The sequence below is a fragment of the Arvicanthis niloticus genome, chromosome 1, assembly GCF_011762505.2.
Source record: "Arvicanthis niloticus isolate mArvNil1 chromosome 1, mArvNil1.pat.X, whole genome shotgun sequence".
NCBI classification, from domain to species: domain Eukaryota; kingdom Metazoa; phylum Chordata; class Mammalia; order Rodentia; family Muridae; genus Arvicanthis; species Arvicanthis niloticus.
This window is the reverse complement of record NC_047658.1, coordinates 135,363,276-135,390,843: the sequence shown is the minus strand read 5'-3', so window position 1 is coordinate 135,390,843 and position 27,568 is coordinate 135,363,276. Positions and strand designations below refer to the sequence as shown.

At 34.4% G+C, this 27,568-nt stretch overlaps 1 protein-coding gene and 1 long non-coding RNA gene across 8 annotated transcripts in view; one reads left to right on the top strand and one right to left on the bottom strand.

Moving 5' to 3' along the window:
• Positions 1–27,568, top strand: part of Rfx3 (regulatory factor X3) — a 239,369-nt gene that overhangs the window by 59,756 nt on the left and 152,045 nt on the right. For 4 of the 7 annotated variants that reach the window (XM_076918836.1, XM_034523225.2, XM_076918833.1 and 1 more), the window contains one exon: positions 18,413–18,471. The exons of the other annotated variants lie outside the window; for them this stretch is intronic. Coding sequence is in view for 2 of the 4 variants with exons in the window: in XM_076918833.1 (XP_076774948.1) it covers positions 18,413–18,471 (59 nt within the window). In the remaining 2 variants the exon portion in view is untranslated. The remainder of the gene's footprint in view (positions 1–18,412; positions 18,472–27,568) is intronic. 7 annotated transcript variants of the gene reach the window in all.
• On the bottom strand, positions 1,028–13,277 carry LOC143441116 (uncharacterized). Its single transcript, XR_013108341.1, has 3 exons — positions 13,149–13,277; positions 5,418–5,457; positions 1,028–1,119 (listed from the first exon to the last, which is right to left on the bottom strand). It is a non-coding gene; the product is annotated as an uncharacterized LOC143441116 (long non-coding RNA).

Sequence of the window (27,568 nt, the reverse complement as noted above, 5' to 3'; positions counted from 1 at the left end):
TGGATCTACACTAAATGTTTCTATCATGAGAAGCCTTCTTAGGGAAGGCCTTTCCTTCCATGGAGAACGGAGAAGACTACTGTCTTTTTATACAGAAGATAGCCTCAGAACATGTCTAGTACACTGAAATAACAGTTTTATCTGCCAAGAACAGATGAATTTTGTGCTTTTAACTTATACTGTATACCAAGTAATTATACCTATTCTATAAATTATAACACAAAAGCAGCAGTGTCCCAACAAAAAACAAAGCGCTTTCCAAATCAGGTCTGGGCAAGAGAATAAGATGACTGTAGATGCCCTGCAAATGAGTGTGCACTATGGGCTACTCCAGCTCTCCTTGGAGTGATTTAAGGAAGTTAATGAAACATCCTTTGGCTAGACATAAGAATATTTAAATTTAAAACCACAAAGAACTGAAGAGGAAAGAGTCTAGAATTTCAATGAAGGAAGTTTTTTCTTCCTAGTTTTGTGGTGTTTCATTATCCATCAGAGGAAAGAACTAAACAAAGTTGTGTCTTGAAACAGTATGATCTCTGAATAGTTTTATTTGTAGGAGGAGGTCATGAAAAGGTTTCTCTCTGGTTTCTTCTTGACAGGCAATCAGAGGAGTTCACAGATCTCCTCATTTCTAACCATTTTAAAGACTTGAAATTTTTTTGCATCAAATTATATATTGCTTTTACTTTTGATTAAATAAACTGCTTTAACAGATTGTACAATCACGTAGCCCAGGTAAAAATAGTTGCTTCAATTAAGACATACTGAGATGAAATCCTACAGAATTGATATGCAGCTATGTTATTATGATTTTTCTAACTAGTTTATCTCTGCTACATAATGCACAGGCTGTCTTTGCCTCGTCTCATGACTTCCGACACTGGCTGGTACGGCTCTTTGTTCATCACTGTACTGTAGAAAGTTAGCAGGCACTGAAAGAACTGAACACAAATCAGATGAGATTAAAGCAAGTATTTTTAGGAGAAAAGCCATCAGTGGTTCATGTCTTCATTGAACTAGGAAGCATTCAAATATTAAATTGTGGAGCCAGAAAGACTTGACTGCCTGAGCATTCCCTGTATTGTGATTTTCCTTAACTTTCTTCATCCTGATGTTTATCTGTAAAATTGAAACAATAGTTATCTCAAGTGTTATAAAGTTTATGTGTATAATAGATTGCCTGGTCAAATCTCTAGGCCTACTATTTCAACATAATAATTGGTAAGCATTATTATTATTATGTGCTTAACCTTGTATAATAAATAGGAATTTGTAATATAAACAAAATGCTAAACACATACAATCAAATTTTCAAGCCTTCTTTACTGATCTTCTTAGGTGAATGATAACCCAGCTGCCCGTTAACATAATGTATTAAGTTTCATATACTCCTATATCTTTAAAACAATGTGGAATGCATAGACAGTTCCACTTGTCCATATATTTTGGTAATGTAACTAATACAATGCCTTTTTGTTGTTTCTTCTCTGAGTATTAATTAACTTATAATGCCATATAAGACACATCAAATCAGTATTTCATTTACTGTGTCTAAAGCTATCATGACATTTCTGAAGCTTCTGGTTTACAGGCACAAACTATTTCTACATTTTCCAGATTTTCTGAGTATTGATTTTAAAACAGCATTTAAGGGTTATTTTATATACTGCAAACTGTACCTATTTAACATGTATGGTTTGTTGCGGGGAGGGTGATGCAGTACCTCTTTGCAATATGATGAGTATAATCAAAATAGTCAATACACTGTTGTTCTCAAAGTTTTCCTGGGTCCCTTTCTAGCCTTTTTCTTCTGCCTGTCCCTGTCTCAGAAGTCCAATTCCTCTCCCACTCCTGCAGTCTCTCACCTGTTCCCTATTACTAGATTGGAGTAAATTTCCCAGAGATTCATAGAAATTAAATAATCTGTTATGTATTTATTATGCCTGGCTTCTTTCATTCAAAATAAGGCTTCTCATCCATGCTTTTGCTTGTAACATAACTCTTTTTTAAATGATGAGTTGTATTATATGAATATGTCAAAGTTGTTTTATTCATTATCTGCTAATAGCAAAGTGAGTATAAAATGATCACTTATCCAGTTACTAAGTAGTTTGGTGAAAATTGCTATGACCTTTAATATTTTTTGTTTGCTTTTGAGTAAATACTTAGAAGTATTATGGTTAAATTGAATGGCAAGTCTATGTTTACATTTTTAAGAAGCTCCTAAGCTGCTTTTAAAATGTACTAATTATGCATTTCAGCCAATATTGGAAGAGATTTACTTCCTCTACACCTTGCCATCACTTCACAAATCTTTGAAATTTTAGCCAATTGTGTAGTGAGCTCAGGCTGATATATTATATGTGTCTTCCTTGTAGCTGAGGGTGCTGGGCATGAGTTTGTGCCTCAGGCCCATCCTGTCTTTGTGTTTTCCCTGGGAGTTGTTCAAATATTTATCAAGTTTTAACCAGATTGTTAGTTTTGAGAGTTCTCTATATATTATAAATATAAGTCCTTTATTAGATGTCATGCTCTCCATGTTTTGATTTGCTTATTTATTTATTTTTTGTTTAGTTTTTCCCTTTTGATAAAGTGTCTTTCGGAGCACATAGGTTTTTTTTATTTGACGCAGTCAGATTTACTGATTTTTTTCTATCTCTTATGTTCTGTTGCTATCATTCTACCAAACTAAATAGCAAATGTAATTTTTTACATTCAGAAAGATTTGTAGCTTTGCTTTTTACACTTTGATTTGTAACCCATTATTATAATAAGCTTTTTACTTTAGATAAATTTGCTAAGGTGGCACAGAGCGTTCCCGTAACCCCTCACCCACTTTCTCCTATTATTAACTCCTTACATAACCCCAGGGACTTAGCAAGACTGAGCACTGTATTGCTCATTACAATTAACTTCAGCCTTTATTTGGATTTCATCAATGTTTCTGCTGAAACTATTCTTCCTTTCCCGGGTTCCACTTTGTCTTCAGTTCTAACATTTCCCTCATCTGCTCTGCAATATGATAGTTTCTTAATTTGTCCGTTGTTTTGTGGATTTCATGACTATGGAAGTTTTGAGTAGTATTGATCATTCATTGGCTAGAATATCTTTTAAGATGGGTTTGTGTGATACTTCATTATTCAAATAAGATTTTAGAAGTACTTATTTACATAGTGTCAACAGGGTGAATGCTTGGAATGCTAATATTTGGATGAAAGATGCAACAGGATTTTGAGTCTAGCATGTATGATATAATGAGACTCTACTTCCCCACCACCTGACAACAGGCCCTTCTCATCATACGCGTTATGTTATAATTAGGGCTAAAGTAAGTGAGTGTGTGTGTGTGGTGTGTTTGTGTGAGTGCATGTATACATGTGGGGGGTGGGTGTGAGAAGAGAGAGTTGGAAACCCGGGAAATGTTTGTCACTCTTGTTTATTCCTGAGTACCTGAGTATAAAGTTAATTTATTCTATATTATGCTCTTTGGACTAAGTCACTAAGTATTTCCTAGGAGAAACAGAATAAAGAGGTTCTTATGGTCTGTATAGAGAAGTATGCACATAAATTGTTTGAAATTCTGTAAAGAAAGATTCATCTCTTCCTTGTTTATTATGTCAGTATGAAACCATGTGCATTTATTTTATGCCCTAGATCATACTCATGTTCTTTGCTAGTCATTTATGTTATTACCCAACTTGCTCTAGCTTTAGACAGTGGAATCTCTTTTAGATGGCTCCAAGGTTCCTTTAACGTATTAGCCTCTTTTATTTATTGATTTAAGAATTGCTTCACATTCTGACATTATATGATAACTAAGGATTTCTGTTTTCTGTTTTTTGTCCTTTTAATATTTATTTTTAATTTTTTTTAAAAAATTTTTTCCTAATCTGCTTTTGTACCATTTTAATTAAATACAAGTATTAAGGTCAGTTCTAGGTTGAGGAGCTAGCAATACAATAGATGCAAATAGTCAAGGAACAAGCAAGACAGTAAACACAAATAGTCAAAGAACAAGCAAGGGGCAATAAACAAAGTTCTGTGAACACTCCTGTGATCACAGTTTCTAAGGGCTTATTGGGATGACCAAAATATCTGAGCCTACTTCCCTGTCCTACCAAAGTCATTTTCATGCCTGAAGCCTACTTCTTTGTTCTAGCCTAAGATTTAGATTCCTGCCTGAAATTACTTTTTTTGTTTTAGCCTAACGTCAGATTCCTGCCTGAAGCCCATTTCCTTGTCCTTGGCCAATGCCAGATTCCTGCCCAGAAGCCCCAAAAGCTCTCCACATTTTTAATTTCATAAGCAAGATTGAGCCTGTCTTAGGTTGTTCTGACAAGAATGCCTTCCTTACCCATCATGGAATATGCATTATCAAAAGCGATGCACTTCTGTTTAGGTTGGTAAGGCCTTTTGCAGAATCTTATGCTTGGCTTGTCAGCCTGTTAATGTAACAACTTTGTCTGGGGTTCTATTTCCATTTTCAAGCCATGTACTTTGGCTGCCAACAGGTTTATGTTGTTAAAGACAAGCTTCAACATGATGGGCAGGAATAAAAGTATTCCCAGGACAAAAAGGTCTAGCATGATCAAGCTATATATGCCATTCTTGAAGCTTGACCAAAATGGAAATACTGACCTCAGGCCATGGATAATTTTATCAGCAGTATCTGCAGCATCAAAGCTCAGCAGAGCAGCATTCTTTAAATTCATAATCTCACTATGCAAAGTTAAAACACCCATAGAGGTGTTAGAAATAAGTCTCTGATTCTAATTTGCTACACAGTAATTTGTCTTAGCATAACTGATTATCTTTACTGTCAATTTCCAATAGTTATAGGAATGACCCCACTTATCCATTTTCTATGGGTTTTGAAACTCAGTATCTGCCTTAGAATTGTTAATATGTAGCATGAAATCCTTTTTGAGTTAATTTTTGTATGCAGCATAAGGTACTATTAAAGTTTATTTTGTAATACAATATTTTTATTTGAGAATTTTATACACACATATATATTCAAATATCATTTTTAAAAATTATGGATATCCAGTTGTTTGATCATTATTTATTAAAGAGTATTTTTATTCCACATTCTGCCTTAGTATCTTTTTTGAAAATAGATTGCCCATTTTTCTGTGGGTCAGTTTTGGAATTCTTTATTGTGTTTGTCGATTTTTGTAGCATATTGTCTTGTTTATTGCTGGCTTATAAAATGTCTTTAAATCACATAGTGGTAGTCTATTTTCTTTTTTCCCTTGAAGTTGTTTTGGCTAGTCAGTCTTCTGTATTTCCAAGTGGAATTTGAAATTAGCATACTAATACCTATTCAAAAAAGCTTATGGATATAGCTTGGTGGCTCATGTCTATAATCCCAGATGAAGTAAGAAGATCAGAAGTTGAAAATCGTTTTTGCTTACATAGTGAATTGATGACTGCTTGAGCTACTTGAGATCTTGTCTAAAAGAAAACAACAAAAAACCACAAGTAAATAAAAAAGCTTACAGAGATGAGGATTTGGATTCAATGAATATTTAAAATTTCTTTTATTTTGGGTATTATATTAAATTATATCATTTCCCCCTTCCCTTTCATCACCCCCAAACACTTCCCAGAAAACACTCCTCAATTCCTTTCAAATTGCCAGCCTCTTTTTTTTCAATTGTTATCCATTTATATAATACAGTAGCTCATTTTTACTGCTGCAGTTACCCTTTGTAATACCTCTTTCACATCTGTAATAGAACCTCTATTACTTGCTTGACCCCATCCCCATTCCACAAATGGAAAACAACAACAACAACAAACCAGGAATGTTTGCCTAAGATTATTTCACTTAAAGTCATATTTATTGTCCATTTATTGTCCTGCAAACAACATACTTTTAGTTCATAAGGAAATGAAAGTCTTATATTTATATACATTACCTTATATGTTAATTTGTTGATGGACTCCTAGGTTGTTTCTATTACTTATCTTTTGTGAATTGGGCCCTGATAAACATGGGTACACAAAAATCTATTTGTTCACTAATTTTGAATCTTTTGACTATATAAGCAGAAGTAGAACAGCTGAATGATGCGGTAGTTATATTTTTTAAAAGAACCCCATACTATTTCCACAATGTCTGCACTTATTTCACCATTACTAACAATAGGTAAATGGTTTTTTACTTCTATATTACCAGCAGCATCTCCCCCATCCCCTTCTTGACAATAGCTATTCAGACAGAGTTGAGTTGGAATCTCAATGTGGTTCTTAATGGGTTTTTCCTGATTGATAAGATTTTTTGAGCATTTTAAAAGTGAATTTATTTGCCATTTGTAGTTTATTTGAAAGATGTCTGTTTAATTATTTTGGCCAGTTACTGGTTGGATTAGATTATTTGCTTAAGGTGTTTAATGTTTTAACTTTTCTATATTACTGATATTAGTCTCCTTCCCTGTAGGCTGTCTCTGAACTTCATTATTTTTCTTTCATTGTTTTCAGAAGCTGTTTAAGTTGATGATTTCCCATTTGTCAGTTCATGCTAACTTACATTCAGGAAGGCATTCCCATGCCTGGTGGTGATGCACTTTTGCTCGTATTTGTGTTTTGATCATCATCAGCATAACTGGCTTCATAGAATGGGACATTTAGACGGTGTAGACCTTTGTTCTTTTTAAGTGTGTGCTAGAATAGACAGCAAATCTGTCTATTCTTGGGGTTTTCTTTCATTATTCATAAATAAATTAATTTGAGCTTTCCAGTCTATATTGTCAAATTTAATGGCATAAAGTTTTTCTAATACAACTATGTTTATGTATAGATTCTGTAGCAATATCCTCTTTCAGTTCTGAAGTTGCTCATTTATAGCTTTAATTCTGATTAGTTTGTTTTAGAGTTTTTTTCCTGATCTTTTAGATAAGTTTAGAGGAATTTTACTGATCTTTTAAAAGAATGAATTACACTTTCAGTGTTTTTTTTCTATTCTATTTTTCCCTAACATGAAACTCTACTTTGATTTATTTCCTTTTCAGTTTATCTTCATTTGTTTTGGTTTTGTTTGTTTGTTTGTTTGTTTCTTATTCTATGGCCATTCAGACTTCCATCCCTAGTATAGGCATCTAGTGCCATAAATCTCCCTGGAAATATTGTTTCAGTGACACTTATTTTAATATGGCATGTTTTCCTTTTTATTTATTTAAAAGAACCTCTAATTCCACTTTGTGGTTTTTTTTTTTTTTTTTTTTTTTTTTTTTTTTTTTTTTGACCTTTTGGCAATTTAGAAATACATTTTCAGCGTAAGTATTTTGTGGCTTGCCAGAGACCTCTGTTCCTGTCTTTTAATTTAGTTGATTGTTAGGAAAGACTATGCTCTATGTTGTTTTAGACATTTTCAAATTTGAGACATACTTTATGGTGATGATAATACATATCTTAACCTATCATTTTGTTACTTTTTTTATGTTTTGAGCATCAGTAATTAAGTGCATAATGATTTAAGGTTATTTGATCTTCTTGATAAAATCACAGCTTTATCATTATGAAATTATTCTCATTATCTCTGGTAACAGTTCTATAGCAGCTTTTCTCTGATGGTGTTGTAGTGACTCCAAATTTCTTACACTGGAGTTAATATGCTGTCTTTTTTTCATACTTTTGCCCTTAATTTCTGTGGGTATATACTTTATGTACATTTTAAAGCAACATGTTATACCTCTCATTTTAGGAGTCTGTTAATCTATGCCTTTTAGTTTCAATATTTTGATCACATTTATTATAATAGTTCATTTTAGTACTGGTTTTGTCCCATCTTCCCTTCTTTAAAAAAAAATCATGTTGCTTTTTTTTTTTGTCCCCTCTTGTCTCCTTTGTGTTTATTTGTATTCTGTCTTTCTTCTTAAACATCTTGTTCTCAGCTAGCTGCTATTCATTTACAGTGATATATGACATTTTGTGTCATATTGTCACTGCATTGATGTCTCAGTATTGTTTTAAAATATTTTTAGCTAAAATTTTATAGGAATTAAGCTCTTTGTCTCCCTGATCCTTTTTATTGGTCACAATACTAACATGTGGAAGGTATGAATATTGACGTTTGTTTCCAACGATCATTTTTCAGGATCTCCTTCCATCTGTTGTTTTGCTCCTGGAGGATTTGCTTAAGTAACATGGCCACAGAGGATTTTCTTGAAGTGCATGCAGTTTCTAGAAGATTTAGAAATCCTGGTGTTCTTGTTCATTGTGTATTCTAAAAGCTAGTTCTTAAACACTCAAAGCAGCAAATGTGCTGTTGGGCAAGGGATTTCTTTTGTCCAGCGTCTCCAGACAGTTGAGTGTGGAGTGCTCAGGGCTGATTAGTCAGCTTGTGAATGATGACAGAACGTACATGTCTCCAGTACAGTGGAGCCTATAGTTCAGTCTCCATGAAGACGAGGGAAGTGTGCCAACTGAAGCTGGCTCAATTCTGCAAACAGGAGCCTTTTGCAGAAGGATTCATGGTAATTAACCAATTCAAAGTGCAATATTTTCCTTTCATTAATTTGGCAGAAAAACAACTAAATATCTACAGCAAAACTGTTTTTGACATTTTTCATTTTCTGCTTGGAAAATAATGGATATTTTGGATTGCACTATGAAAGAAACTGCTAGGATTTTTCTCATTTACAGTGTAACTTCCTAAAAAAGTGGCTTACTCAATTAGCAGAGTTTAATTTTTTTAATTAAGAAGGATTAGTTAACTGTAGTAATCACCAGAATTGATTCACATTTTGAAGCGATAGATATGTAGGAGACTCAGAGGGTTTACTGGCTCTCATCTAGTTTGCTTTGTCTTTTTTCCATGGATGCATAAGTACAGGATGCCAGGGGATATGTTCATATTGTCTTATCCTCAGCTTACACCTACTCTACAGACTACACTTCAGTTCCTGCTCTTCCATTTATTTTGGGCTAAATTGATTATATTTACCTAATTACTTCACTCCATTTATTGGTGTTTTTGGTTTAAAAAAATGTTCTTCCTGCTAACCACTTAAGAAGTATCTCTAATATAGTTGGAAGGGGCCATTGTTGAAAAATCTTCCTTAGAGTAATTGTAGACCAGACCTTTTTTTTTTTTCTTCAGGATATGTTTGTGTGTGTGTGTACACGTACATATATATATATATATATATATATATATGAAATATATAATATTTCATAATGACCACACATTTATCAAACCCCTTATCACATAATATTTTCCCTACTGCAATTTTTGATACATCTTGTGGTTATAATTTTGCCTCTGTGGATAGTGAACATATTTACTCTGAAAAATATTTTTATTTTAACTTAATGTTGTTTGTAACTATCAGAAATCAACTTTCCTCTATCCCCATATGCAAATGCAGAGAGCTCTTAGGATAATTTCTGAAACCCCACAGTAAAACCTGGCTCCTTGAGGGCTTGGGTGTGCTGTGCATCACATCAGTAGTAACGTAAGCAGTGCTCTCCTCCTCTTCATTTACGCTTCCTCCTGTTTACTTTATAAAGTTAAACCCCATGCTCTCAAATATACAAGACCATCACACATCCACCACTCTTTGGTTATTCAGTTTGAGTTATGAGTGTAGATGGAGAGATCAGACTGTAGGTCCAGTTCCAAAAATCCGTGGAAAGAGAATGCCAAACACCGTGCGTCTTATGGGCACTGGTTGTAAAAACACACAGCCGTAGGGGCAATGTCACGGAGTGTAAACTTGGTTGCTGCCCGCTCAGATGAAAGACATTGTCAGTAGGTGGGGATGTAGTTCAGTTGGTAGTGTTTGCCTAGAATACAGGAAGCCCTGAGTTTGACACAATGTATAAAACAGGCATAATCGTGGCACGGTTCTGTAGGTTTAGCACTCCGAGGTTGAAGCATGAGAAACAGTAAATGATTCCTGTGCCACATTAGGAATTTGAGAGGGAACAAAAAGAACTCACTGTTGTTAAACTGGGTATATAAACATAAGTATGTTTATTCAGTCAATGAATGTACTTATGGTCAGATGTGGTACTGGTAGAGATTTAGTGGTGAATAAAGGAAGTACCATTCTAAAGGTTGAGGAACTTGTACAGTAGTAGGTAAGTGGAGTTTTATTTTTAAACTTACTCTTATACAATGTATCCCTACTGCAGCTTCACCTCCCTCTATTCCTTCCAGTATGTTCCCACCTCACCTTTGCCATAGATCCATTCCTTACCTCTAACTCTCTCAAAATGTGGATGCTCTCTCTGCCTAATGTTTGGGTGTGGGTCTCTGCATCTGTTCCTAACAGCTAATATCCACTTATAAATGAATACATACCATGTTTTTCCTTTCTCGGTCTGGGTTACCCCACTCAGGATGATTTTCTTTTTTCTAGTTCCACCCATTTGCCTTTACATTTTATGATGTCATCTTTTAAACAGCTGAGTAATACTCCATTGGGAATATGTACCTCATTTACTCTGCATTTTTCTGTTGAGGAACATCTAGGTTGTTTCAGTTTTTGGTTAAGAATAAAGCTGCTATGGACATAATTGCACAAGTGTCCTCATGGTAGGACGGAACATCCTTTGTGTATATGCCCAAGAGCATATAGCTAGGCCTTGAGGTATATCACGTACCAATTTTGTGAGGAACCACCTTATTGATTTCCATAGTGACTGTGCAAGTTTACATTCCAACAGCAATGGAGGAATGTTCCCCTTGCTCCATGTCCTTGCTAGCATAAATTGTCACTTGTGTTTTTGATCTTAAGCATTCTGACAGGTGTGAAATGGAATCTCCAAGTGGTTTTGATTTGCATTTCCCTGATGGCTAAGGGCATCAGGCTTAACACATTGGCAAAAGGCTAACACATTTCTTTGTTTCTCAGCCATTTGAGATCTTTCTGTTGAGAAGTCTCAGTCTAGATATGTACTCCATTCAATTGTTTGGTTTGTTGATGTCTAGTTTCTTGAGTTCCTTATATATTTTGGATATTAGCCCTCTATCACATATGGAGTTGGTGAAAATCTTTTCCCATTCTGTAGGCTGTCATTTTGTCTTTTTGCCTTACAGAAGCTTTCAGTTTCATGAAGTCATATTTATTATTAATTGTAGATAGTAGTGCCTGATCTATCAGTATTCTGTTCAAAAAGTTATCTCATATGCCAATGTGTTCAAGACTATATACCTCTCTTTCTCTTCTATCAGGTTCAGTGTGTATGATTTTATATTGAGTGTTTTGATCCATTTGGACTTGAGTTTTGTTCAGTATTATAGACATTCTTTTTTTTAATTTGCATTCTTCTACATTAAACATCCAATTAGACCAGCAACATTTTTTGAAGATGCTTTCTTTTCCCACTATGTAGTTTTTTTTTTTTTAATCAAAAATGAGGGGTGCATAGGTGTGTGGACTTATAACTGCGTCTTTGATTCAATTCAGTTGATTAATGTGTCTTTCTATGCCACTACCATGTGATTTTTTTTTTTTTTATTACTACAGCTATGAAGTACAGCTTGAAATTAAGAATGGTGGTACTTCTGGAAGTTCTATTATTGTTCAGGATTGTTTTGTCTATCCTGGGTTTTTTGTTCTTCCATATGAAGTTGTGTCTTGTTTTTTCAAGGTCTATAAAGAATTGTCATAGAATTTTGATTGGGATTGATTTAATCTGTGGATTGTTTTTGATAAGATGGCCATTTTTGGTATGTATCCATGAAAAAAGGGGTCTTCTTTCTATCTTTTCTTTTCTGGTATCTTTTTCAGTTTCTTTCTTCCAATCCTTGAAGCTTTTATCATTCAAATCTTTTACTTGCTTGGTTAGAGTTACTCCAAGGTATTTTATATTATTTGAGACTATTGTGAAAGGTGTTGCTTCCCTGATTTCTTTCTCAGTCCATTTATCATTTGTATATGGGAGGGCTACTGATTTTTTGAGTTAATCTTGTATTCAGCCACTTTGCTGAAGGCTTTTATCAGCTGTAGAATTCTCTGATAAAATTTTTTGGGTTAGTTATATGTATTACATTATTTGCAAGTAAGGCTACTTGACTTCTTCATTTCTAGTTTGTATCCCCTCGCTCTCCATTAATTGTCTTATTGTTCTAGTTAGAACTTTAAGCACTATATAGAACAGATAAGGAGAGGGTGAACAATCTTGAAAAAGTTCAGGCTGGAGAGATGACTGAGCAGTGAATGAAACTTGCTGCTCTTGCAGAGGACCTGGTTTGTATTACCAGCACCCACATAGAGGCTAAAAATCTGTAATCCAGTACCAGAGGATACAATGCATTTTCTGGTCTCTGTGGCACTTTATGCCTATGGTGACTGGCTAGACATGTAGGTAAATCACCTGTACACATAAAATAAAATAAAATAAAGTAAAGTAAAATAATGAGCTCTGAAGTAATGAATTATATAATACGAATATAACAAATGCTTTGAAGAAGATTCAGTGCTTAGAGAGAAAACTACACATTCATTGAGAAAAGTACTTGGGGAGAGGGTAAGGTTGCTTATTTTTCTTCACTTCCTTTTAAGCAGGTGAAATCGTGTTTAAACTTGAACTAATGAGGAGCATACCTTAATATGGGAAAGCAGAATATACGAAGGGCTTGATGTATAACAAACATGGTATACTTATGCAAATAAAAGATGATCATTGTAGATGAACATAGAAGAGTAACTTGTATGTATTTGTCCTAAGAGTGTTTTGTCAAGCTCTAAGACGCAGTGTTTGTACTGTTTATAAATACCAAGTGTGTGATTTAATTGGGTAACATTTAGAAGAAAACCTATGATATTAAAGGCACTGTTATTTTCAGTAAGCTTATTACTAAGATGGACATATGAATGATAAATTCATAAAGGTTACATCATAAAGGCATAAGAAGAACCTTAGCATTGTATTCAAAACTTTTCCCTTGTTTATTTATGTGTTCATTATAGAAATATTTATTTAGCGCTTTATTATCACTTAGACAGTTTTAGTCATCACATCTATCAAATAGATAGGAGTCCTTTCACATAGACCAACAAATTTCTGCTACCTAAAAAAATCCTATGCTGAGGTTCAACTTAAAAAAAAAAACTGTGCATATGCATGTTTCCTTGGGGGTAAGTGCACATGTGCACTGTTGCCTGTAGAGGCTAGAAGAGGATATCAGATACCTGAAGCTCAAGTTCTAGGTGCTTGTGAGCTGCCCTGAGGTTCTGGGAACTGAAGGCAGGTCCTCTGCAAGAGTAGCATGTCTTCTTGATCTCTGAACCATTTCTTTAGACATTTTAACTTTAGTCATGTGGGAGAGTAGTGGAATCTTAGATCTCACATGGTTCTGTGGAATCAGAATCTCCATTAAGAACAGCATGTGAGTAGTCTGCATTGTGTAGATTGAGAGGCAGTATTCTAGAGCAAAAGTGGGTTGGGACTGCCTTCCTTTCAGGTTTGGGGGGCAAATTCAGCTGTCAGTTTATTGTTTTAGACAAATGTTTGAAGATTTCTTTTTACATACATGAGTGCCTGCATGGATATATGTGCACCATGTGCATACTTTGTGCCCTTGGAAGCCAGGGAAGGCATCGGATATCCTTGAACTGGATTTGGAGATGGTTATGAGCCAGAATGTAGGTGTTGGGAAATGAACCCAGGTCCTCTACAAAAGCAATAAATGCTTTTAACTGTGGAGACATCTTTCCAGCCCTATTTGAAACAATATTTACAATTTATTTTGTAAAAATAATCTTTGCTAGCTCAGGATGTGGGTCAATGGAAGCATACATGCTTAGTAACCACGATGCCCTGTGTTTGATCCCTAGCGCCTAAAAATACTTTACTACTTCAAGACAGAAAAATGTATACATATACTGATTTGGATGTCTGTATGTTTAAGTTTACACACACACACACACACACACACACACACACACACACACACATACACAGAGACATACACACACAGACACACACAAACACAGTGTTTAATGACTAACAAATAGTAGGCATGTATTTTCTCATTCACGTTATCCATACTCATTTGTTTATAGCTTATATGTAGCTACTTTCACAGCAAATATGAATTGTTTGCTGTAAATAGTAAATACCAAACCCAAGGTATTTACTCTTTGAGCCTTTACTGTGTTATTGTGCTGCCCCTGTAGAACATAAACAGATGTTTATGGCATGCATAATGGGAACAGACTTCACCTCATTGGTTGGGAACGGCTTTAAGGGCTAGTCAGTGTTTGAACTGCTCTGAAAGTAGTGACTTAACCCAGTTTTATCTTGTAGTAATTGTAATCCAAGTGAAAATTAAACATCCAAAAGAATGAGTCAAAATTTACGACTGATACAATTATGAAAATGGAGATCAGGCCTATGACATTTAAGAATATTTTGATCATAATGAAATAAAAAATGGAAGTAGTACACATTTATCTATGTTTTCTATTCTGGTGGCATCAAACTCATTACTCAGATAATCTTCCTGTTACACCTTCCTTCCCAACTAACTGGCACTAAGTACCAGTCCCACTAAATGCCTACTGACACATTGAAATAATTTATTTTATTTAAAAAATTGCAGAGTTCTGTCTGGAGAGATGGCTCAGAGGTTAAGAGCATAGACTGCTTTTCCAGAGGTCCTGAATTCAATTTTTAGCAACCACATGGTGGCTCATCACCATCTGTAACAGGATCTGATACATGCCCTCTTTTGTTGTGTCCAATCTTAAAAAAAAAGTTTGCCAAGTTCTCAGAAAAAAATGATCATTTAATGGTAATTGTCTTTTGTAAATTGTGGTGGCTTATCTATTTACTTTATTAGTACTTGGAGAGACTAAACTTGAGTCATTTGCCAATGAGAATATGACCCAGCAGTGGAGCTGAATGACCTCATTTTATAGAAGCCTGGGGCTGAAGTTATAATAGGTTAAGGTTCTCCATCCTCGCAACATCCCAGGCTTGTATAAAATTGCTTTTTTATGTGATTGAAAAGATACTGTTGTCTTACTGTTCTTTGTAAGAACAAATACTAGTCATTGATACATTACTTCTGTTATTAAGCTGTGGTGACTTGAAGCTAAGAAATCTCCTTTCAAGTAACTTTGATTGATAAGTAATTAAAAGAACTCAAAAAGATTGCAAATCTACAATCTTACTCAGCTAAGGTTGGAGACTTTTGTGGGTTTTCAGAGTGATTGTATCTTCTCTCTGCATGTGCCTGTGGTTGGGTGCTATCACCTACACAGGAACTTGTGGCTTTATAGAATGCTTCAGCAGTCTGCTGAGGACTCTGAGATAACAGCTTCCTTTCTGTATTACAGAAAGCAGCAGTAAGGCAGATGAGCTGCAGCTGTGATTACAAAGCCTCGATGTCTGTTTACCCAGAGCACAGCTTGCCCTGTATTTTCCCATTGTTGGCTCACACAAGTACTTTGACAGTGAATGAAGTTTCTGTAAATACAAAAACTGTGTGTGTGTGTGTGTATGTGTGTATGTGTATGTGTAGAGGAAGCATTAGGGGTGGATTGTTTCCTTGGACTGTACCTATAGAAAAGAATACCTGTCTATCCCATTGGGAAATATCTGGAGTTTCACCTTCTAGGTATAGTGAGAGTGAAGTTCCTAGCAACTCTGAACACACTTACCAGTTGTATCTTCCCGTACAGACGACAAACACATAACTAGGGTTTAAGACTGATGCTGTATTATTAACACCAGATGTTAAATATTTGACTTCAATTATTCTTCATACTTTAGGATAATTCAAAAGGTATTTTTTGGACTCTTAAGACAACTATGATCCCTAGGCCTTAGAGCTAAATTGGCCCTTAGTATATCTAAGTGTTTGTGTTACTTCATTTAATATCTGTTGGTTGAGAAATTCATGCTCAGCAAATACCTGCTTTTGTGAGATTATCAACTTTATGAAAATGTTTTTTTAAAATATAAAGGTACTTAGTTATCTTTACAGTAATTTCTCATTTAAACCACTCATGTTTCCCTGGAGAGAGATAAATGTTTCTGTAAAGTTTAAATATAAGTATAAAGTCATTTACATTTAACAAGAGAGCAAATCAATGCTACAATTGACGAGAGAGAGGAGAGTTCTGAGAACTTGAAGTAGTCTGAATTGTCTGTTTTCCTTTTGACTTGAATGAGAATAGGAAGGTAATGTTCAGGAAGGAAGGAAGGAAGGATGTGAAAGCAGCTCACAGCAGGCTGTGGAGATGTCTTGCTTGTGTTTAGTCAACACTGTCACACTGTAAGTTCTACTGGAGACAGTTCTATTCATGTTAGTAATTACATGACTTATAATAAATATTTTTGTCATCATGATTATAATTTGCTTAAATTATTTAAACTTCTAAGATTTGGGATTTATTTATTTATTTATTTATTTTTAACACTGGGTCTCAGCATATAGCACAGGCTGGCCCAGGATCTGGAGCTGCTCCTCTGCCATCTGAATGTTGGGATAAGGCATGCAGTGTCATGCCCTGCTAATTACACACACACACACACACACACACACACACACCACAATTTTTTTAGCATTTTATATTTAACCCAAATTCAAAATATGCAAAGTGGGCACAGGATAGAAGAGAACTGTGAGTTGAAATAACAAGGAGAAAGAACAGTTGAAGGCAATGTTGAGAATAATTTCTTTTTTCAGTATTGGGTTCTAATTGTTTAGCTATTGATTTTACTGATTGAGTCCAAAGATCGCTATATAAATACAGTTTAAATCTCCTACAGTTTAATGTTACAGTGCTCAATATATGATTAAAAAATCTATTCTAGAGATGTCAAAGAAAATGCAGTCTTTGATAAAGAGAAAAGGTATATAGAGATGGTGTAGGTGCTGTTCTCCATGGAAAAAAGTTTATGTGTAAGCATCTATGCAAACACTTAAATACAAAACCAACGTACAGTACAATAATTATGATAATAATAAACAAACAGGTAAAAACCAATAGTGTAAAAATGAAATAATTAAAACAAGTTAAAATTTTCTAACTAGAATGTGCAATAGTTAAAAGGTATTGATTTACCACCTGTAGGATATTAAGAAAATGTTAATTCGCATATATCAAATGCATTCAATTCTGAAGAGCCCAGCTATAAAATATTAAAGGAAAATAAGCAGTGAATGATTCTGAACAGTCACGTGTGATGGTTTTACACATGTATAATAATTGAAGTTATAGCAAGAGAGGAACATGAAGGAAATACAAAGGACTGAAGGTTGAGGATATAACATTTAAAATTAGAAAATGTCAAGCTTCTGAAATTCCACGTGGTACAAATTGAGTATAATGTATCCTATTAAATTTCTAAAATAGCTAATAGCCATTACAGTGATAATGAAAAAAAAACATTTTAAGACTGGGTTTTACTAGGTAGCCTTGGCTAGCCTGGAATTCACTGTATATAGCCGGCTGGCCTTGAACTCATAGAGAGTAGTGGGCTTAAAGATTATGTGTCACTTTGCTCAGGCTGAAGAAAATAGTAAGGGACTTTAAAAGTGTCCAACTGCCATTCACAAAAGAGCTATCAACTTTTTCTAATTTATGTATTTAACAATACTAAGTCATAGAGACTGCATGTGTGGGTCCATTTAAAAGTAATTTTATATTTCAGATAATAAGAGGCATCCAGGCCCATAAAATAAACTATACGAAGCAATATAGATTTAAATTAAAGTTGACTGTTTTATCTCATCATGTTTTTATTTTGTTTGTTTTGATAGGCAAAATGTCATTTTTGCCTATCACAAAAGAAAACTTTAAAAAAGTTTTCTTATGGGAGCATATTGCTAGTTTATAATATCTATATTATCAGTTATAAATTATTATTGTTGCTGTTGAGGCAAGGTTGTTGCCTAGGCTGAATTAAAATGTTTGGTGCTTCTCTTGCCTCTGTTATTCAGATGTTGAGACAACAGACATGGGCCCCTGTTTGTTATTAAGGCTTTTACTTTATAAAATAAGCCTTAAAGTCTGATCATTATATATAATTTTAATGTTAAGTTAACCTAAAATCTATTTTGTGAATAATGTTTATAGTAAATTCAGCCTAACCTAAGTGTCTGTGTATATACGTATGTATTTGAAGTTCTGCCAATTATAGATGAGAAATGAATTGCAAATTATAAAAACTGCTTCTACTTTCTGTTTCTGTATTATGAAGCCCAATTATAGAATTTCTGTCTTAGTTGATGGAACATTCAGTTATGTATTTGAATTTCTGGGTTGTTGATATTTCTCACCCTTACCAATATTTGAGAAGATTGTTGTGCTAAAGAATTTCCAGAGACACCCCTGTGTATATTTGGTTTTTCTCATTTTAATGATTTTTTAAAAAAATGACTTTGAAGTGATTTTGCACCTGAAGTTCACCAAAGACAGCCTCCTGTTTCTTTTTTATTCAGAGATTTTTATCAGAGGAATGTAGACTGGAATCTGCAATGGTTCTCAAAATCCCAAAGTGGTAAGTGAGACCAATTAAGTCTTTTCTTACCAATATTTAGTTGCAATTTTTCTCTGTAGTTCTTACTGAAGTATTTAAAATGACAAGTGACATCAATTCTAGTGCTTACACATCAGATAACTTTAGAGTCTGGCTATTAGAAGTTCTGTGTTGTGTTCCTAATGGTTTTGATTCATTCAGGTTCAAGGAGAAAAGGAAGTGAGTGGGCAGGAGCTTATCCACATGACACTGTCTACATTGCCTCTTGTTTTTGGAGCTAACAAACTGTGTCTCTAAATTGATGTGTGGCCCTAGTTAATCTTGTTAGACTGACAGTAAAGGTGGCATTTCCTGTTTTCAGCCTATTAGTTCAAGAATTAGAACACACGTTTTCCTTGTAATCTGTAAGCCATGTGAAATGCTTTGAAGATTGGCATATAAAATATTAAATGTTTAAAAGAGTGAGTCCAAATTTGAGCCTAATATAGTTATGAAAAAATGAAGGCTAGACCTGTGAAATTTAAGAATGTGACAGTGTAATGAATTAAGAGAGCACACATTTATTTATTTACGTTATTTATTTCATTGAATTTGAGACTGACAAAATAGTTGGCAAGAATAAAAAATATTTATGAGTTTGAAAAAAATCCTCGTAAGAATTATGCAGGGTTGTGGATCCAGATCACTGATAAAGGACTTGTTTAGCATGTCCTGAGTTGGTACAGAACATGTGCATGCACACATATACGCAAAAAGACATGAAAAATAATGATGTTACAGAGCTTAAAACCAGTTTTCAAGTTGACATTTTAGGTTTATAGCAAATTTTTCTGTGTATGAAGTTTTTGTTATAAGAATAAAATATAATTAGAAAAAATTGAAAAAATTTCTGAGGTAAATCTTGCTAAGTAGCCCTAGTTGGGTTAGTGTTTATGATTTAGATCAAGCTATCCTTGAACTCAGGGTGGTTATCTTCTCTTAAGCACCAGAGTGCTGGGATTGCATGCATGCTCTATTGAAAAGAAGCAATTTTAGGCAACTAGACTTGATATGTTATATATATCATTGTGGAATACATATTGCATTTATTCTAATGTAAATTTACAAAAAAGCATCATTATTAAAACTGACTGTGGTATTTATATGAATGATCTTAAAGAAGATGGATTAGCAAAATAACTCTCAAATTGAACCCAGTAGCAAAATTTTTTAAGTGTAAAACACATAAATCAAAAGTTGAGCGATAGTGTGCCTTGGGTTTTGTTTTAACATGCTGATATACAGTTCATTCTAATGGTCCTGGTATGATTTATTTTACAAATTATTTTCATATTTACATTGCTAGGAGAGGAAGTATATGTCTCTGTATATTCAACAAATAGCTTAACATATATTCTGATTTAATTAGTGTAGGTAATATTTCAACCTCAGGTCTGTTGTGTCTGGATTGTTTCATCCCAGAAGACAAGCAGGAAGACAATTTCTTTGCAGCCCTTTAAATCTCAACTCAAAGTTTTTGTCTTTGAGAAATGTAAAAAGTAAATGGTAAGGCAGACGATTCGTGTGTATTACATGTGACACCATCCTTACCATCCTTCTGTAGCTTTTAATTTCTGCCAGAAATCCTTATTTCCTCTTCTATCCACCTCTGTGTAACAGGCCCTACCTGGCCTGGATGGCAGTGGGAAAGCCCAGTTGTCCATGGTGATCATCAGAAGCACAGAACTTTCTCTATTTTTCTTTCTCAATAGTTTTTCTTCGTTGTTAGATATAACTGAAATTACATCAGACAGTAAAGCTGTGGCCAGCCCTTGTCTACATTTGTAAATACCAAGAATTTGAAATAGAGGCAGAAAGATCAGGAGTTCTGGTTTACTTTTGGCTTCATAAATGATTTGAGACCAGCCTAAGCTATAAGCAACTTAAAAAAAAAAAAAAGGAAAAATAAAACAAAGAAAAATAAGCCCTATAAATTATATTCTACTTGCCAATAAGGTAGAATTTTATGATTAAATTGTAAATGGTACCTTTAAATGTTATTTAACAACTCTATTAGCTATTAATCTGATCCAGCTACCCCCAACCCACCCCAACCAATCATCAAGGCAGAGTCTTATCAATTTTTAAATCAACTTTAGAACCATTAGTGGGCACATTACCCATAATCTATTTTTCTATGTGATAGACTGTTAATTTTAGCTTCGTTCCCAAAGTATATGCTGTTAGAGTCTTGCCTGGATTATTTCTGCTCCATTGTCTGTCCCCCGGGGTCATTTCACTTGGCCATGTGCTCCTGGCCCATCACATCTAATGGAGACCTCCTGTTCTCTCTGTCTTCTTTCTCCTTTTCCCTCTTTCTTCCTCCTCCTTTTCTGTTGTGTTCCTTACCTCTGACCCCCAGCTCAGAAACTAAACCCTGCCTACCTCTCTTTTTTTCCAGTAATTGACCATAGCCACTTTTTTTTAACCAATAGCTTTAAATAGGGGAGCAAGTTATACCCAACAGAGCCTGGTAAATGTGAGATTTCTCTCATCTGCAGGGCAACCATATCTTAGGATACAGAAATTTAGCATTTGAATATATAGCAGCACCGGACCAAACTCCAACATTACGTAGTTAATACTACACTAATGCCTTGGATATGTTGCTTATAACAGCAATATGTCTTGATTAACATGTATTTATGAAGTACTGATATACAGGAAGCATACAGCTATAAAATTAGTGGTTTGAGACTATACATTTTAGTTTTGTTTTTCACAGGCACATAATATAATGTAGGGAATTTTATAGGACATTGATCCCATTGTCTTAACATACTCTCTAGCTTGGTAAGACAAATTTAGCATGACAGTGTAGTGTGTTGCTGGGAAGCTTGTTCTTTTCTGTCTGAGAAACAGTAAAAGTTCAAGACATGTGACTTAGTATTTAGTGCATGCTCTGATTAGAGTGATTGTTGTCTCTTGTATATTTAGAACGTTCTGTGCATTTATAACTTCTACCCAGTAGAAGCTTATTTCTTCCCTCAGAAAATACCTTTCAGATATGAAGGGATAGTTATGCATGTCTCTATTTCATGCTCTTGTTTCCAGTCCAAATAGCAACTTTCTTTCACATATGAATGAATTACCAGATACACTCACAGTTCATTTGGCCATTTTAGTTTCCACAAACTCAGAAGGTTCATAGATAGAGCTAGCAACTGTGCCTTAGTATGATCTGAATGATACAGTAAGTGCTCTAGTTACACTATATTTTGTTCAAAATATAAAATAAGTTTATTGTATATTCTTGAAGGGAATGTAATTATCATTACTTAGTATTAATAACATTTCACAATATGACTCTTTAGAGGAATTTGGTATGTTATTAAAGAGTTTTACATGATATGGAAAGAAACTTTGACGTTTAGACAGTTTAAATAAAAGAGAAAGGGTTATAACTGAAAAAAATTGATGTTCCAATAAATATACATATTTTATAGAAGTATATGTGTATTTCCTAAGTAAAGATTTTTCTTTCTCTTCTTTTTTTTTCTTTGCTCTTTTGGTTTTCAGTTTTACTTTATTATTGTTTAGAAGAGTTTTATGCATTTAATGTGGGATTTATAGGTTCATCAGAAGAAAACACATTAGAATCTTATTTCTAAATTACACTATTCTTTATTTACATTGGTTTTTATTTTACTTATATTGAGTAGTAAACAGATTTTTTGGCACTGTCTTAATGATCAATGCTCAATTTGGAAGAAAATTAATTTACTGCTAAAATTTCAGCACCAATGCTAAAAAACTGAAAGTTACATTTTTTTTCTGAATATCACGCAATCATAAAGTGTCTTCTTTATACAAATGTACTTTTATGATGAGGTTAATGCACCTAAAGCATGTACTGCCTCTGTTTTTTGACTAGGCAGAGTAGTTTCTGCAGATACTTTCATATCTGCGGGAGCTGCTCCCTAGGCTCCAGGCTTCCACAGCTAGCTGGATTTGGAGCAGCAGCTTCAGAAATGCCAGTCTCATCCATTCCAGTTTTTATTAACTTTTTACTAAAACTGTTTATTATATATATACATATATATGTATATATATGTATATATATGTATATATATGTGTATACATATATATACATATGTATGTATACACATATATATATATACATATATATATATAAACTTTAGAGCACTCTAAAGAAGAAAAACAGTCAAATAAATATTTTTTTTTATTGATTTGTTATACATATTGGCTTCTTTACCTTTAGCCTGTTACTTACTGTTTATGGACTTGAAAACAAAAATTGAATTACCTTGGGGTCATGTTCAGAGCTAAAGCTGTAACTCATAACATTACTTGTAAAGTGATCCAGTAGAATCTCCATTGTGGAGATCCAAATAAATCCTGGGGTAAACTAAGACTCAGGGCCATTGCCTGAAGTACCTGTTTTGCTCTGCTCTCTGAGCCTATGATTCTGAACAGTCCTGTCGGTAATATAAGACCTTCTGTGTTGACCTTCTGTGTTGTTACTATAGTGCAGTCTGCTCTAGAGCTTACTGCACAAGCCAAGAATATGTAACACCAATTTGATTTAATGACGATAGCGGTATTTTCAGAGAAGAAACATTTTTGTTCATGTGGCGTACAAGTATGTATAACATTATGGTTTTCCTGATTTAAAATTAATAGTTTAAATTTGTGTTTTTGAGACAGGCTCCTGAGTAGCCCAGGCTAGCCTTGAGTTCATTATATAGTTGAGGATGAGCTTGTGCTCCTGGTTCCCCTTCCTTCTCTTCCCAAATAGGAGCACTACACATGTTGCCAACCATTTTGGCTTTTCCATGATTTTAATGTCTGTAGTGTTCAGATAATGACTGTGGCCCTACAGTTTATGCAAAAAGTAGTTGTCAGGATGTCCCTGACCCCCAAAGCTTGAAGAATAAAATATATGGTATTACTGATAGTCTATATACTAGAGCAATTTAGATGTGCTATCTTTTCACTACTGCTTAGTTATATGGAATCTTTTTACTTAGCATGGTCAGTAGAGAAAGTAACTGCAAAGAAAGAAAAGGAGGGGTGTCTAGTTAGTCTCAAAACTAAGAAAATACTCTTCTTTTGAGTGTAAGAGAATCTATTATTCAGTGTTAAATACATTTTATAATGAAAGAGAATGTATTTTTCATAATCAATTATTCAGTTGTGTTTAGGAAACTTTTTTTTGTAAATGAACAAAAAATGGCCACATGTTAACTGTGGCATAACCATAATATCTTACATGTGATTTTAGAAATATAACTATTAGATTGCTGTTGGTGTGTAATGAAATAGTTCATAATATCATAATAAATATTACATATACATCAGAATTTTTTTAAGGTATTTGTTTTGATGTTACTTTAAAATCCTTAATACTTCTGTGTATATTAGGTCTGACAGTTCTTAAGCTACTAAAATCCAACAGAACATATTGAACCATTAAAGAATTTAAGCAGTATGGGTTGTTTCAAATTTTCTCTCACAATAGAGATTTTAAATCTTTTAAAATGAAAGTGCTAGCATAATAAATACATAGAAGGAACTGCAAAATAAGGCTAGTTAGTACATGCTGTGGAAAGCCTGTGAATTGCCATGAAAAAAAAAAAAAAAAAACCAACCCACAAACAAACCAAACACACCCTGAACCGATTATCCTCAGGAGAGCTTCATGCAATTTGACAGTGAAAAGCGAACCCTGTAAAAGCTGTTACGCTAAGCACTTCATTTAAAAGGTTTCCTCCTCACACCCTGAAATTACACTTACTCCCTTCTAGTGAAGATTCAAAATTTGTTCCCTGTTTATTTGGTTGCAATTGCTTATGTGTTGATATTGCTGCCCCACCCCTCTTCCTGATAAGCTAGAAAATCTTTTGGATTTCTTCATTGCTATAAACACACAATCTGTACTGTAGGTTACATTCAGAAATGAAATAATAAAATCCTCAGCCTGCAACAAAGATATGATAATAAAATAGCAAACCTAGCATTCCAAGTACCTAGGATAACACAAAATAGTGTAAATGGGCCCCCAAAGCCCTCAAGACATATACAATCTATAAACATTTAGTTGGCATTGCCACACACATTTACATAGTTTGCTTTACTTGAATTTTTGTTAAATGCCTTGAAAAAGTGCCTGATTCATTTATGTGAGAAAGACACTTGGAAACTTGTAGGCGAGACTCTGACTGTGGGATTCTGTTCTCTATGTGATATGAGTGTTTCTTTCCCTCTACAACCAGGGCCCTGAGCATCTGGCTGCATTCCCTGTTCTTTGTGACAGCCTTCTTGTTTTTTTCTAAGCCTTGCTCTGTTACAGCTTTTTTTTTTTTTTTTTTTTTTTTTTTTTTTTTTTTAAAACTGGGAACTGAAGTCCTGAGTTTTTGTGCCAACTCTGATACTAACCAATAGGACCGTTTTGAATAAATATTGGTCTCAGACTCTGAATTGGGAGTATGAACACATATTAATTTTAAATGTTGATATTGGGAAAGAGGTCAGTTACCTGGTAATTGATTATCCTCCTGAACCCAAAATGCATTTACTGAGTGATTCGTTTACCAATGAATATTCCTCCTGAAATAAGTTTATTGAAACATAAATTCACTCACTCTCCATTTTAATCTGCCAACTAGTGTGATGCATCAATTTGCTTAATAGCAAATTATTAACTTCTTGAAATGTGTTTATATTAAATCTGTCTGAAATTTATCAAAAATCAGTCTGGATAGAATAGTTTTAAAGACGAATTTTTAGTGGCAAATATTAAGTTTTAGTTTGGTTTTAATATTTCTTTATAATAGCCATTTCACACAGATATTTATAATAGAATTATTTATCAGTTCAGCTCTGCTGAATGCTAAATTTCTTATGTGCATTTGATAACTGAATATAATAACTTTAATGTTTTTTAGTATATTAAAGCAGAAGTTATGTTCTACTGAACTATACGAGAAAGGTGGGAATTGAGGTTCATAAAGTTGATGAAAGGCATTTACAAATGTAACAGTACACACTGTAACTAAAAACTCAAAAGGGTTCAAGAAATTTGTATATAATTTGATCTAAAACAAACATTCTCATTCCCAGAAGTTACTGTACCAAAGGATAGTGAAATTCTTAGGTACAGTCTACATAGACATAGGCCAAGATTGCAGTAAATCTCATGGTAAATTGAAACTTAAATTGGACTTAATCAGTCTAAAACATCAAAATAGCTCTTCCAAAGCTCAATTAGCCTGATTATTTAGTCCAGATAACTGTCAATATTATACAAGTTTTAAAGAAATAAGTTTTGGGTGAACTGGGGAATTTGTCACTTGACAAGATGGGTTCATTTTTGACATTGTAAACCTAGACTTTTCATTTCTTTATTATCCTTCCTGCCCAGATGGGAGGAAGCTGGGTGTGCAGCTCAGTGCAAGCCTGGAAGAGAGACTGTCTGTGTCTTAGGAATAAGCTCCTATCCCCCACCCATACCCTACAACTATAATACAACTATGTTGAAATTCTCTGTCTGTGTATATATATTTTTGTGTTGACGAATATACGAGCCATTAGCTACCAAAGGCTGTTTGAGACCAACAAAGTTAAAAAGACCTGGGTGAGAACTAGAAAGTTACTTTTTACACTCGCTGTGTCTTGCCACTACAGCAAATTTTGTCTCTATGAGCATAGAGATGTCTATGTCTCTGAATGAATATAGCAAGTTGTGCAACAAGTTCTTGGCATATGTCAAGAAGAAAATGGCCTTGTGCTTAAGCAGGAGCAGAGGTGAAATTAGATTAGAGAGCCTCATTGTGGCATTGTAATACAGAGGATTATTCTAAACACTGGTGGGTTTTGCTTTTATTTTTACTGCATTCTTACTTAATGCCCCACTCCCACCCCCACTTTTCAATTATAACCTTTCATTAAAGGCAATGCCATTAAGCTGTAGACTTAAGTGTATTTCTCTGGCACTTTCTGGGAGGTGGCAGTTTGTGACTGAATAAAAAGGGAACCACAAACTCTGATGCCAATGCAGAAGACTACTAACTGAGACTCACCTAAAATGCTTCAAGCCACTCCTCTTTCTTTAGAAGAATTGAAGTGGGTACTTCAGAACTCACCACTGAGATTTCAAAAAGAAATATATTCCCCAAGTCCTGATTCAAATTCCAAGCTTAATGGTATTAATGCCCCAGCAGAAGATTACAGTGACCATACAATTAAGTGTGTGTGTGTGTGTGTGTGTGTGTGTGTGTGTGTGTGTGTGTATGAGAGAGGTGGGGGGAGCAGTGCTAGGGATGAAGGATATGGCCTTGTCCTGCTAGACAAGTGCCTTCCTACTGACCTCCTTTCTCCAGCCCCAGGCTCAATGATTCATATTAATCTTAGCCTTAGATACACAGAAGAGAATAGATAACCACCTTGTTAGGTACTATGAGCTGCTGAAATAGAAATGAAGGCTTAAGAGGATAATATATCATGGAAGATTATTAACTAGGTTAAAAACTCATAGCATATCCAATTACTGTAATGCAGGACTACATAACAGTTGATCTATCAAACATTTGCAGTGTCATATGCTAAGCCTAGTACTGCGTCTAGCTGGGAGATAAAGAATAAAGCAAGACAAAATTGCTCTTGGACCTCAGGGATCATATATTGCACTACATCCTCACCTTCTGTTCTACTTACACAACTTTACTGCTGATAGGATTATTTAAATACCACATGGTTTTTTCATCCATTGAAAAGTGGAATAATAATTGTATGTTCCTCGCAGGATTTCCAAAAAAGGTGAAATGATATACTTAAATTCTTTTTTTAGTAATCAATTTTTTTGTTTTGAGATTATAAGTACTTAAATTCTTTAGATAGAATATTAACTGCAGGGCGGTGGTGGCGCATGCCTTTAATCCCAGCACTTGGGAGGCAGAGGCAGGCAGATTTCTGAGTTTGAGGCCAGCCTGGTCTACAGAGAGTTCCAGGACAGCCAGGACTACACAGAGAAACCCTGTCTCGAAAAAAACCAATATATATATATTTTTTAACTGATTAGTAAGTGGAGGCTTCCTGGTATACCCTTTTCTGTAGAAAG